Below are 12,011 nucleotides of genomic sequence, written 5' to 3'. Positions count from 1 at the left end.
TAGATGCCATGATCTTTGTTTTTTGAATGTTGAGTTGTTTTTTTTTTTAGCAACATGGTTTTGCCAGAGTTTTATTCGGCAAACAGGATAGTATACCCTCAAGGTGTGATGGCACACCAACCTCAAAGGAAAGGCCTCAATCCATCTTGGCTTCCTCCTTTTATACATTTGTCTCCTGCCCCCAACCCCTTGAGTTTGCCCTATGCAAATTAGGCTGGCCAAGAAGGGGGCGTGTTTGTTTCACCTGAAGTTCTCACTATGGTCTGTGGATCTTCTTTTGTTCCACTTCTGTGGGCTTTTCTCTTTCTTTGTCTTTTAGCCACGCCATTTTGGACTCGTTTTGCCAATTCTAACTACCTAACATTGCCCCGTCAAGAGATGGGAGGCCCAGTTCTTTGGCAATAGGGGCATTGAGATCTCTCTGGCTACTCCCTGCTGAGCTGGGACAGCAAGGGGCATTGGGCCTCCCCCTATTAGTCTCAAGCCTCAGAGTCCTTTTAGCGGTGTCCATCTAAGCGTGATTGATATTTTCCGTGGTCGGGTGTAGTTTTATATATCTTTGTTGAACTGGCACTGCATGTTGTGTAGCTAGTTGACCTGGGCAGAGATGAAACGGGTTAGACAATTGATAATACATGGAGCAATCACAAGCAACATCAATATGGTGATGACAGGGATTAGTAGGGACACTGGTCAACTCCAAATCCCCCCTCGCCGGGAGAAGGATCCCCTAAAAAGAGATTGTAGCCACCCCGAGAACTCTCCAGCTTGTTCTTTGAGATCCCATAGGATCTGAATGTTTTTCTTGAGGACTGTAAGACTTTATTCAACTTGGCTGGAGGTATTTACCCAGAAACAACATTTCTCATTCAAGATGGCTCAAGTCCCTCCTTGTTTAGGGTTCAGGAGATCTATCTCCTGTCTGATTTGGAGTATAACCCCTGCCAAGCTGTGTTGGCTCATTAGACCTAGCCTGAGAAATCTTATCCCCAGAAACTTAATTTTGGGGGTGTTCATTAGAATGGCACTCATCTGTAGTCCTGAATAGGTATCTGAACTCTCCCAGGGGCTCACAGGTATATTGAGTGTCCTCTTCTGGTTTCTTCCATGGCTTGACTTGTCATGCCCTGGTACCTTGACTGCTGTGGGGGTAGAAAGTATTACAGTGGAGGGGCCCTTCCATGTGGGCTGCAGTTGAGCCTTTGGGGACCCATCTTTCCAGACTTTAATTTTGCACTCCAGGGAAGCCCTAAGGTAAACCCCCAGTCCTTGAATGTTGGGTTTTAAGCCAGCTTTTTCACTCTCCTCTTTCACTTTCATCAAGAGGCTCTTTAGTTCCTCTTTGCTTTCTGCCATAAGGGTGGTGTCATCTGCATATCTGAGGTTGTTGATATTTCTCCTGGCAACTGATTCCAGCTGTGCTTCATCCAGCCCAGCATTTCGCATGATGTACTCTGCATATAAGTTGAATAAGCAGGGTGACGATATACAGCTTCGTCATACTCCTTTCCCAATATGGAACCAGTCCGTGGTTCCATGTCTGGTTCTAACTATTGCTTCTTGACCTGCATACAGATTTCTTAGGAGGCAGGTAAGGTGCTCTGGTATTCCTATCTCTTGAAGAATTTTACACAGTTTGTTGTGATCCACACAGTCAAAGGCTTTGGCATAGTCAGTAAAGCAGAAGTAGATGTATTTCTGCAAGTCTCTTGCATTTTCTGTGATCCAGCAGTTGTTGGCAATTTAATCTCTGGTTCCTCTGCCGTTTCTAACTCCAGCCTGAACATCTCAAAGTTCTCTGTTCACGTACAGTTGAAGCCTAACTTGGCGAATTTTCAGCTTTATTTTGCTAGCATGTGAGATGAGTGCGATTGTGCAGTAGTTTGAACATTCTTTGGCATTGCCTTTCTTTGGGATTGGAATTAAAAATGGACCTTTTCCAGTCCTGTGGCTATTGCTGAGTTTTCCAAATTTGCTGGCTTATCAAGTGAAGCACTTTCACAGCATCATCTTTTAGGATTTGAAATAGCTCACCTGGAATTCTATCACCTCCACTAGCTTTGTTCATAGTGATGCTTCTTAAGGCCCACTTGACTTCACATTCTAAGATGTCTGGTTCTAGGTGAGTGATTGCACACCATCATGGTTATCTGGGTCATTAAGACCTTTTTTGCATAGTTCTGTATATTCATGCCACCTCTTCTTAATATCTTCTGCTTCTGTGTGCTGACTTTTGGGTTCCTCTCTTAGGACATAAAGAGTTTCAATTAATACTACTCCACTGCAGTTTTTCCTTTTCTCGTAGAGATATTAACTTGAACCAAGAGTGCAAACAACTCTTAACAGGAATTGATCCTTGTTTTCCACTTGTCTCTGAAATATCAAATCCCGAATATTAACCAGATTTTTCATTCATATGTTTAGAGATTACTATTTATGTTTGATTCAAGATCAGTTTTATATCCCATAGTACAGCCATGAGAAAGAAGATTAAAAATGGAATTCTTTTTTCCTGGTGCTGATTTTCTTCTCTTAGAACTGTACACAAAGCAAGACTTAATCATCACTTTCTAGTCTCCACTCTTGGCCTTCCATGGCCCCTCCATAGCTGAACTTGAGACCCAAGTTGCTGTTGTTGTTCTTTAGTCGCTAAGTCGTGTCTCTCTTTTGCAACCCCATGGGCTGTAGTTTGCCAGGCTCTTCTGTCCATGGGATTTCCCAGGCAAGAATACTGGGGTGGGTTGCCATTTCCTTCTCTATGTGATCTTTCTGGGACCAAACTTGTGTCTCCTGCATTGCAGGTGGATTCTTCACCACTGAGCCACTAGGGAAGCCCCCTGTCCCAGATACCCATCATAATTTGGAAGTCACATGCCCATGGCTGTTGCCCTAAGGAATATTGACCTTACAAAGTTGCATCTTCCTGCTCATCCTGCCTGGCTATTTCCTGACTCATCCGCCGGGTTCTCCACTGAAGCCCCTTCCTACTTTCTGTCCTTCTCCTTCTCTGGAGAGCCTCCTCCTCTTCATCCCTCCCTCCTCCCCTAGTACATGCTCCCCCTAACCTCCTGATCGCCAGTTACACTTTTTTCCCACATCCCATGGATCCCTTTTAGGACTTCTCCTTGTCACTTATGGTATACTGAATGCTTATACATACAGTTTAACTTTATCTTAAGAACAGTTTAGCTAGTGGGAAAAGGTTACCCTCACTCTAGGGCTTTTCTCTAGGAATAAATGCATTTTAACATTGATCTTCTCCAGAGAGTTCTGCCTTTGATGCCTGAGCTGTGAATTAACTCTAAAGGTAGAAATAAGGCCAGAAGAAACCTCCTCACATGGACTTACCTATGAGCAAAGCAAGAGAAGACAGTGCAGGTCTTCATTCTTAAATCGCACCAAATAGAGCCTGGGGCCACCGCCCCTCCCCCCCCCCCCCCCCCCCCCGCCGCCCCCAGCCTCATTGGACAGACCAGGAGGTCAACTAGAACTTTACTCATGGTTCTGCTGGACACTTGGGCATGTCTGATTTTTTTATTGACACAAGAAGAGATTTGGTGACTGAATCTGTTAGTGACCATTTGATTCCTATAGAATCAGAGGATTTTCCCTCACCAACAGGCATTTCTTTGTTCTTCATATTTTTGATTATTTCAGCTTCTGACTTGAATACTTTCTATATTATAACATACACTTTATTTTCACTAGCCTTCTGAGGAAATTACTGTTATTCCTGTGTTAGTGTCACATGAGGAAATCAGATCTAGAGGAATGGTCAAATTATAGGTTTTTACCTTCCATCTGACTACTGGTTTAGTTTGGGGCAGCTGACAACTTCACGGTTTTAGTAAAAGATGCTCTGGAAGATGTCTGATTTGAAGCAAAATAGACCCCAGGGGAAGACTCAAGGTTGTTGGGGAGAAGGATGTCCCTTTGTTTTAAAGCAGCGTGTCACAAGGAGGAGCCGAGGTTTTCATGGTTTGATGGAGGGAATGTGTGAAGAAATGTGTGTATCTTCAGAGCCGATGAAGGTTGGTGTTGATTATTATCAAAAGAATCTTAAGGTTCCGTTCATAGTCATCACCATTCTTAAAGTTGGTTGTGTTCTATTATTGTTGCTGTGTCTTGAGCAGTATAGTTTCTCTAATGTTCATCCCTCGTAAGCTCCTTCTAAAACACCTCATGGACGTGGTGCAGGGTATCATGGCTCCTAAAATAAGACCTCAAACAGCTTCTGGAGATCAGACATGTCAGTGTAGGGTGACTGTAGTTTTCCGGGTTAATGTCTTTGAAACCTGAAGCATTATCTCCTACGTGTTCAGGCTTCCCCATTATGAAATGTTGCATGCTGATAAACAGTAGAAATGTCTCCCAACACATGTTGCTACATGAACTGTTTCTTAATTATTTATAGGAACTTAGAGAAATACATAATAAGCAGCAGCTCCAGAAACAGAAGTCCATAGAGGCTGAACGACTGAAACAGAAGGAACAAGAACGAAAGATCCTGGAATTAGAAAAACAAAAAGAAGAAGCCCAAAGGTGAGTCTTTTCAGTGGATTGTGAACCCATCTGGAAGGAACTTTAGGTACTCACTACTCTTCGCTGAACTTCCCCAAGTTCTTACTGAACCAGAAAGAGCCCTCAGTTTTTAATGTGTGTGACTCAGTGGTAAAGAATCCACCTGCCAGTGCAGGAAATACAGGTTTGATCCCTGGATCGGGAAGATCCCCTGGAGAAGGAAGTGGCAACCCAGTCCAGTATTCTTGCCTGGGAAATCCCATGGACAGTGGAGCCTGGTGGGCTGTAGTCCATGGGGTTGTAAAAGCATCAGACACAACTTAACAACTAAACACAAAACAAGCAAAAGCACATGTGCATGTAAATCTTTGCGTATATAAGTAACCTCTGAAGTTTTCGGTTGGTGCTCAGAGATCTCTCAGGTTGTGATTATGTAGATAAATGGAATTACACAAGGATTTGGGCCAATTGATATGCCTGTTTGCATGCCAATGACCAACATATGTTTCCAGTTCACAGCCTTTTAATAACAATAACCATCAGAGTCTTGGGTTTGAAATCAAAGTCCCTGATCTCACTGGCCGCACAGGGTTTCTCCAGTGGGGTGAATAGTGTACACCACCATCTTCCTTTTTTCAACAGCAAATGAAATTTGAGGTCAAAAGGAGAAAATTTGCTGTTGCTGCTGCTTAAGATCCAGACATATTTTTGTTAGTTTCTGTTTGAATATTTGTGTCTGTTTCTATCTGCTAGTAATATTTTGCATCTGGTAAATTACTAGTGAAATAGTAATTTTTGCACCTGGTGTTTTTGGTTTTGTTTTTACATGCCAGTGGGTAAGTAGGTAGGGTCTCAAACCAATTTAGAGGACTACTTTATGGTTTTCTTGGGGCTAGGTCTAGGATTATGCCCCTAGACCTATCCCCTTGGATGTGTTGATTAGCTCCATTCTTTTATCTATAAAGTTGATTATTTATATGTTCCACCAAAATTTTATATCCCTACAGAGTAGAAATAAAGATACAGTGTCATCATATGGAAAGTTTAAATTTTCTGTGTACAATTATATGATAAATAGTACCCAGAATTTAACTTCAGAAATTACATGATTATATACTTTATTTTATTTTTAATTTTTTATTGGAAGGTATTTGCTTTACAATATTGTGTTGGTTTCTACCATATATCAACATGAATCAGCCACAGGTATACACATATCCCCTCCCTCCTGAGCGACCCCCGCATCTCCCACCCCAGCCACCCCTCTAGGTTGTCACAGAGCACTGGGGTGATCTCCCTGTGTCATATAGCAAATTCTCCCTGTTTTACATATGGTAATATCTGTTTTACATATGGTAATATGTATGTTTCCGTGATACTCTCTCAATTCCTCCCACCCTTTCTCTCCCTCACTGTGTCCACATGGTTCCCTTTGTTAGTGAAATATGTGAAGCAAATTTTATTGTGTTTTTTTTGTTGTGTTATGAATAACAATTAACATTCTTACCCCTCCAAAAAAATGTTTTGTATAGCATTCTTAAAAGATGTTTTGAAAATTGTAACTGAAATGCTTAAGATTTAAACTAACAAGAATTCTACTGCACTGAATCTTCATGATTATTCGAGTAGAAATAAATATAATATTTTTAAATGGAGAATGAAAGTTCTCTTTGTTTATGTTATGTTCCCTTGGCTGTTTCCTGATTCCACAAAATGACCTTTGTGCCTTGGCTGTGTCACAAGGCTAGCGGATTCAGGTTGTGAACAGAACCGAGTGGCCTGGGTCAATCCTGAGGCCTGTATGGCTGTGTGACCTTGGCCAAGTCCTTCACTCCCTCTGCCTCATTTTCCTCTTTTGTAAAATGTGGATGATTAGGACCTGCCTACCTGGTGGGCTTCCCAGGTGGCTCAGTGGTAAAGAACCCACCTTCCAAGTCAGGAGACCCGGGTTCAATCCCTAGGTCAGAGAGAACTCCTGGAGGAGGACATGGCCACCCACTCCAGTATTCTTGCCTGAAAAACCCCATGGACAGGGAAGCTTGACAGGCCATAGTCCACAGGGTCCCCAAGAGCTGGACAGACTGAGTGACGGAGCACCAGGTGGGAGAGTTAAAGTAGTTAACAGATGTGGAGACTTCCCTGGTGGTCCAGTGGCTAAGACTCCAGGCTCCCAATCCAGGGGGCCCAGGTTTGTTACCCAGTCAGGGAACCAGATCCTGCATCCTGAAACTAAGACCTGGGGAAGTGAAAGTGAAAGTGTTAGTTGCTCAGTCATGTCCAACTCTTTGTGACCCCATGGACTGGAGCCTTCCAAACTCATCTGTCCATGGGATTCTCCAGGCAAGAATACTGGAATGGGTTCCCATTCCCTTCCCTAGGGGATCTTCCCGACCCAGGGATCAAACCCAGATGTCCTGCACTGCAGGTGGATTCTTTGCCCTCTGAGCCACCAGGGAAGCCCAAGAATAGTGTAGTGAGTAGCCATTCTCTTCTCCATGGGATCTTTCCGACCCAGGGATCGAAACCAGGTCTCCTGCATTGCAGGCATATTCTTAACCATCTGAGCCACCAGGGAAGACCTGGTACAGCCAAATAAATAAAAATAAATATTTTTTTTAAATGTGGAAGACTAATTATTAATAACATGGTATAATTTATTATTGCACATTAGTTTCATTCAAAGTGTGGTCATCGGGACTTCCCTGGTGGTCCTGTGGTTAAGATTCCACACTTCCAGTGCAGGAGCTGCACCTTCAATGCCTGGTCAGGGAACTATGATCTGACATGCCATGCAGTGTGGGGCCCCGCCCCCCCAAAAGTGAAGTGTGATCATTAGGGAGTCCCCTGGTTGTCTAGTGGTTAGGATTCAGTGCTTTTACTGCAGTGGCCTGCGTTCAGTCCCTGGTTTGGGAACTGAGATCCCACAAGCCACTCAGTACAGACAAAAATAAATAAATTGTGATTGTTTAAGGAATTTTCTGATTTTGTAAAATGTTGTGGAATGCAAGAAAAATAATTCTTGGTAAGAAAAATTTATCATTCCTAGTCTTTTCCTATGGATTTCATACTGAGGTCATCATACTTTTCAAGGCCTAGATTTAATTGCACTTTATCTCTTTGTGTCGGCTACTTTGACGAACAAAGTAGTCAAATTCAGTAAAAGATAGAAACTGTTGCTTAGTAAAGGATGGTTACTACCTCCAGTGTTCAGAATAACCTCTTGGTTTCTGTTTCAGTTCTGGAGAGCTATTCATGTGCTACATAAACGGGCATGTGCCCTCCATGATCTAATTGTTCATGGACTTCTCTAAGCAATCTTTCACTTGCAGTGTTGGGTATACTTTCTGTCCATGGAAGTTATATTCCTGTGTGTTTATGTCTTTTATTTTTCTTTGCAGTTATATACCAGTTTTTTTTGTTTGTTTGTTTGTTTATTTTTTTAATTTAATTTAATTTTTTTTGCGAACCATGCTTTTATTTATTTTATTATTATTATTTTTTACATTTTATTTTATTTTTAAACTTTACAATATTGTGTTACTTTTGCCAAATATCGAAATGAATCCGCCACAGGTATACATGTATTCCCCATCCTGAACCCTCCTCCCTCCTCCCTCCCCATACCATCCCTCTGGGTCGTCCCAGTGCACCAGCCCCAAGCATCCAGTATCGTGCGTCGAACCTGGACTGGCGACTCGTTTCATACATGATATTATACATGCTTCAATGCCATTCTCCCAAATCTTCCCACCCTCTCCCTCTCCCACAGAGTCCATAAGACTGTTCTATACATCAGTGTCTCTTTTGCTGTCTCATACACAGAGTTATTGTTACCATCTTTCTAAATTCCATATATATGCGTTAGTATACTGTATTGGTGTTTTTCTTTCTGGCTTACTTCACTCTGTATAATAGGCTCCAGTTTTTAAATGGAGGAGTATTTTCCTGAGTTCTCTAATCCCTTTATAAACGACATCAGGAATTTTCTTTCTGTGTCTTTCTAAATCATGTGATCTCGTCTTACCCAGAAGGGGAGCCCTGAGAGCCCCTGTTTTGTTGATTCAGATCGTCCACCTGAAGAACAAACAGTATCCCTTGGTGCTTAGCATCCCATTGACTAGATAGAGCTCTTTATGGAAAGAGACGTCACGGCAGTATTAACATGGAGCTGCTTCCATGCTGTAACCAGGCGTTTTGTTGACAGACGAGCTCAGGAAAGGGACCAGCAGTGGCTGGAGCGCGTGCATCAGGAGGATGAGCAGCAGCGGCCACGAAAACCCCACGAGGAGGAGAAGCTCAAAAGGGAGGAGAGCGTCAAAAAGAAGGACAGTGAGGAGAAGGGCAAACCGGAAATGCAAGACAAGCTGAGTCGGCTTTTCCACCAGCATCAAGAACCAGCTAAGCCCGCTGTCCAGGCACCCTGGTCCACTGCAGGTATGAGAGACCAGAATTAGGCTAGCAAATAAGCACTCTCCTCCCAAGTCCTTCGGGGAAGTAGCCATATCTGATCAGGCTCTGTCTTGGCTACGTTCATAGCCGTGAGAAGGTCAGTCATTTTTTGGACAGTGCAGATGTTCATTATCTAGCATCAGTTTAGAGGTCTCTTTTAGGGGCCCACACCATGGCGACCCTTGGCCCCATTATGCTGGCATCCAGAAGTTGTTTGCAGACAGCAGTGGCATGAAGTTTTATTGCCAAGTGCCATTCATACAGCTATATTCCACATGGAGATCATTACCCTTCTTGCCAAAGAGGAACCTGCTGCTTCTCCAGTGTGTTCTTTTCTCTGGGAATTTCAGAGCTGTCTCAGCAGCAGGAATTGGTATTTCTTCTCCTGGCCTGTACTCAGGCGGCATTCACTGTTCTTGGTCTGCACTGCGTCCAGTTGTGGTCTTACCTTTTGAATGTTTTTTTGCCCTTTGAACACAAGTGGCCTCCTAACTTACCTTTTATATGACCACGCATGGGGCCTGCAGCCTCAACATTTCTATATCACTTAATAGGGGCAGTTAAAGTTGTGCTTCTTAGCCCTCCCGTATGAGTTGACTGATTTGAGATTTACGTCACATTCAGTCTACTGCATCCTGCTAGACACCCTGCGTTGGGGGAGAGAGGTCTTGATGCCTTACAGATGTGCGCTGCTGGCGTCTAAGCCAGGAGGCAGAGAGCGGGGGCGTTAGCACCGCAGTAACCTTTGATTCGCGTCCACTAATGACCTCTCAGATGGGATGGAGCTGCTGACATCAGATTTGGCTCTCCTTTGGTTTCAGAACCAGACACATCCTCACTGAATGTCTTCCAGAAATTCCTTGAGTAGATGGAAGTGGTTCAGATGTGAAGACAGACAGCAGAGGAGATAGATGTCGGTAATTTGGCTTGTGTCATACATTTCTGTCCCATGTAGCATTTCATTTTTGTCCCCTTCCCCTCCTTTCCTTATAAACAGAAAAAGGCCCACTTACGATTTCTGCACAGGAGAATATAAAAGTGGTGTATTACCGAGCACTTTATCCCTTTGAGTCCAGGAGTCACGATGAAATCACAATCCAGCCGGGAGATATAGTCATGGTAAGAAAGCCTCCAGCGAAAGTCTGGTTTCTGTTGATGGTTAGCATCTGTCCTCTTCTTGTACTTTATTTGACAGTTGTAAAATTGTGGGCGAGTGTGAAATCCAGTAATCCAGCATTTGAGTTTTTGAAGTACTGACTCAGTCTTCTTCCTTTTCTATTTGAATGAGAGACAGCATTTAAAAATGCATCACCTTAAAATAGAATTGTTAAAGAAAAATGGGTTCCTGACATAGCCTTCTGTATTTTCAAATCTGTAAAGCTCTGCTAATTTCAGAGATTAGATTCTTACTGAGATACTATGAGTAGTCGTTCAGAAATAGTTTTAAATGCAAAGTATCTGATCACAGTTGCCAGTGATAACTTTTCTATTTTTTTCCCTTTACTCATGTAAACTTTGAATTGCCTGAAGAGTAATGAACTAAATACAGTTAATCTGCTTTCCTACTCTGTAAATGAACAGATGAAAGAGTTCAGGATTTTGCTTGTCATAGCTTTTTTCTTTAAATACAAGAATTAAATATATATATATATATAAAATAATTAAATATAATCTTGTGATTGTAACTAAAGCAATAGTAACCAGTTTGAGAAAGAATAAAGGAATGTGGTTGACCTGAATTCTTTCCTAAAAGAAATCAGTAGTTCCTCAATCCAGTTAATGTACGTCTTAGAAGTGGTCAAACTTTGCATTACTGTTGGCTTTTTTTTTTTTTTTTTAAAGATGGAAATGGTTCAGAATTTTCAAAGAACTGTGAAAATTAATAATTGAGACAAACACACTTCCCATACTGGGACCCTATGTCATTGAAGTATAAAGGATGTCGTGTAGCCACAGTAATTACTCATACATTCATTTTGCATTTATGTATCATATCTGTATTTAGAGTATGTGATATTTCATGGATCAAAATATTTAGAAGGAGCAATGTGTTTGTTTCTCAGAGAAGCTGATGCCCTTTCCTCTTATTTTCTGATAGCTTTTTCTTTAGTTCTTTTGGTCTGGGAATAAGGAGGTTACATCTAAAGGTCCAGAATCTTTCAAAATCAACATTTCCTTCACAGTAATGGAACCTGAGCTTTGGATGCCCAGGCACCAGCCTCAGTTATTCTTCACAGAACACCCTCCACACGAATGGTGACCCGAGGCAGGCAGTGTTTTCTCAGCTTCTTCCCCATCTTCTCTGTCCTGATGACCTCAGGCTGCCTTTTAAAGCAGATGAACTGTAATTTATCTAAATACCAATCAATAGCAGGAATCTAAACAGTATGAAGGTACAATGCTGTAGCAGATAGGACCTTATTACAAGGTTGATTTTTTTTTACACTGCTTTCAAAAGAAAAAAAAAAAAAAAGCCTAACATTTTTGAAACTGGATTTTGTTGCAGCACAAAGTGCAGAAAAAGTAATACTCTTTTTGAGATAAGGAAGTGTTAACCAAGTGTTATGATAAGGAAATGTTACAGATGATCTATATTTTAATGAGTAAATATTGCTATTTTTGAAGGAAACATAGTCTTGTTACAGTGATATTGAGTCCTTTTTCCTTAAATTAACTAGTTAAGCCCCAGCCCCTCTGAAAGAATAAACTGTAGATATACTGTAAGAATGAAACATCTCATTAAACATATGTTTTGCCTTGCTTTCAAACCTGTGCTTTCCTGGTGGAGGTTAAAGGGGAATGGGTGAGTGCCTTCTCACTGTCAGGAAGTCTGTATCTTATTAAATGTTTTGTTCTTTTAAATGACTTTAATTCTGTGTAAGTACACATATCTTTGGGTGTTGTCTTGGCAGTAAAAAGATGTTTTGAGTTTGTGATGTAGGCTGTGCTTGAAATAGGAAAAGAAGAAAAGAAAAGTGTAAAAGTTTGCGTGCCAGATTTCTGCTTGCTTTAGCTTCCATGTAAGGACTAACTTGAAGGCT

The 12,011-nt window shown here is 41.8% G+C and overlaps 1 protein-coding gene across 8 annotated transcripts in view; it reads left to right on the top strand.

Annotated features, from left to right (window-relative positions):
• Positions 1-12,011, top strand: part of ITSN1 (intersectin 1) — a 253,901-nt gene that overhangs the window by 144,518 nt on the left and 97,372 nt on the right. For all 8 annotated transcript variants that reach the window (XM_024993603.2, XM_024993592.2, XM_024993595.2 and 5 more), the window contains 3 exons: positions 4,415-4,542; positions 8,726-8,955; positions 9,968-10,089. In XM_024993603.2, coding sequence (XP_024849371.1) covers positions 4,415-4,542; positions 8,726-8,955; positions 9,968-10,089 — 480 coding nt within the window. The remainder of the gene's footprint in view (positions 1-4,414; positions 4,543-8,725; positions 8,956-9,967; positions 10,090-12,011) is intronic.

The sequence above is a fragment of the Bos taurus genome, chromosome 1, assembly GCF_002263795.3.
Source record: "Bos taurus isolate L1 Dominette 01449 registration number 42190680 breed Hereford chromosome 1, ARS-UCD2.0, whole genome shotgun sequence".
In the NCBI taxonomy this organism is placed as follows: domain Eukaryota; kingdom Metazoa; phylum Chordata; class Mammalia; order Artiodactyla; family Bovidae; genus Bos; species Bos taurus.
This window is presented reverse-complemented; position numbering and strand designations above follow the sequence as displayed.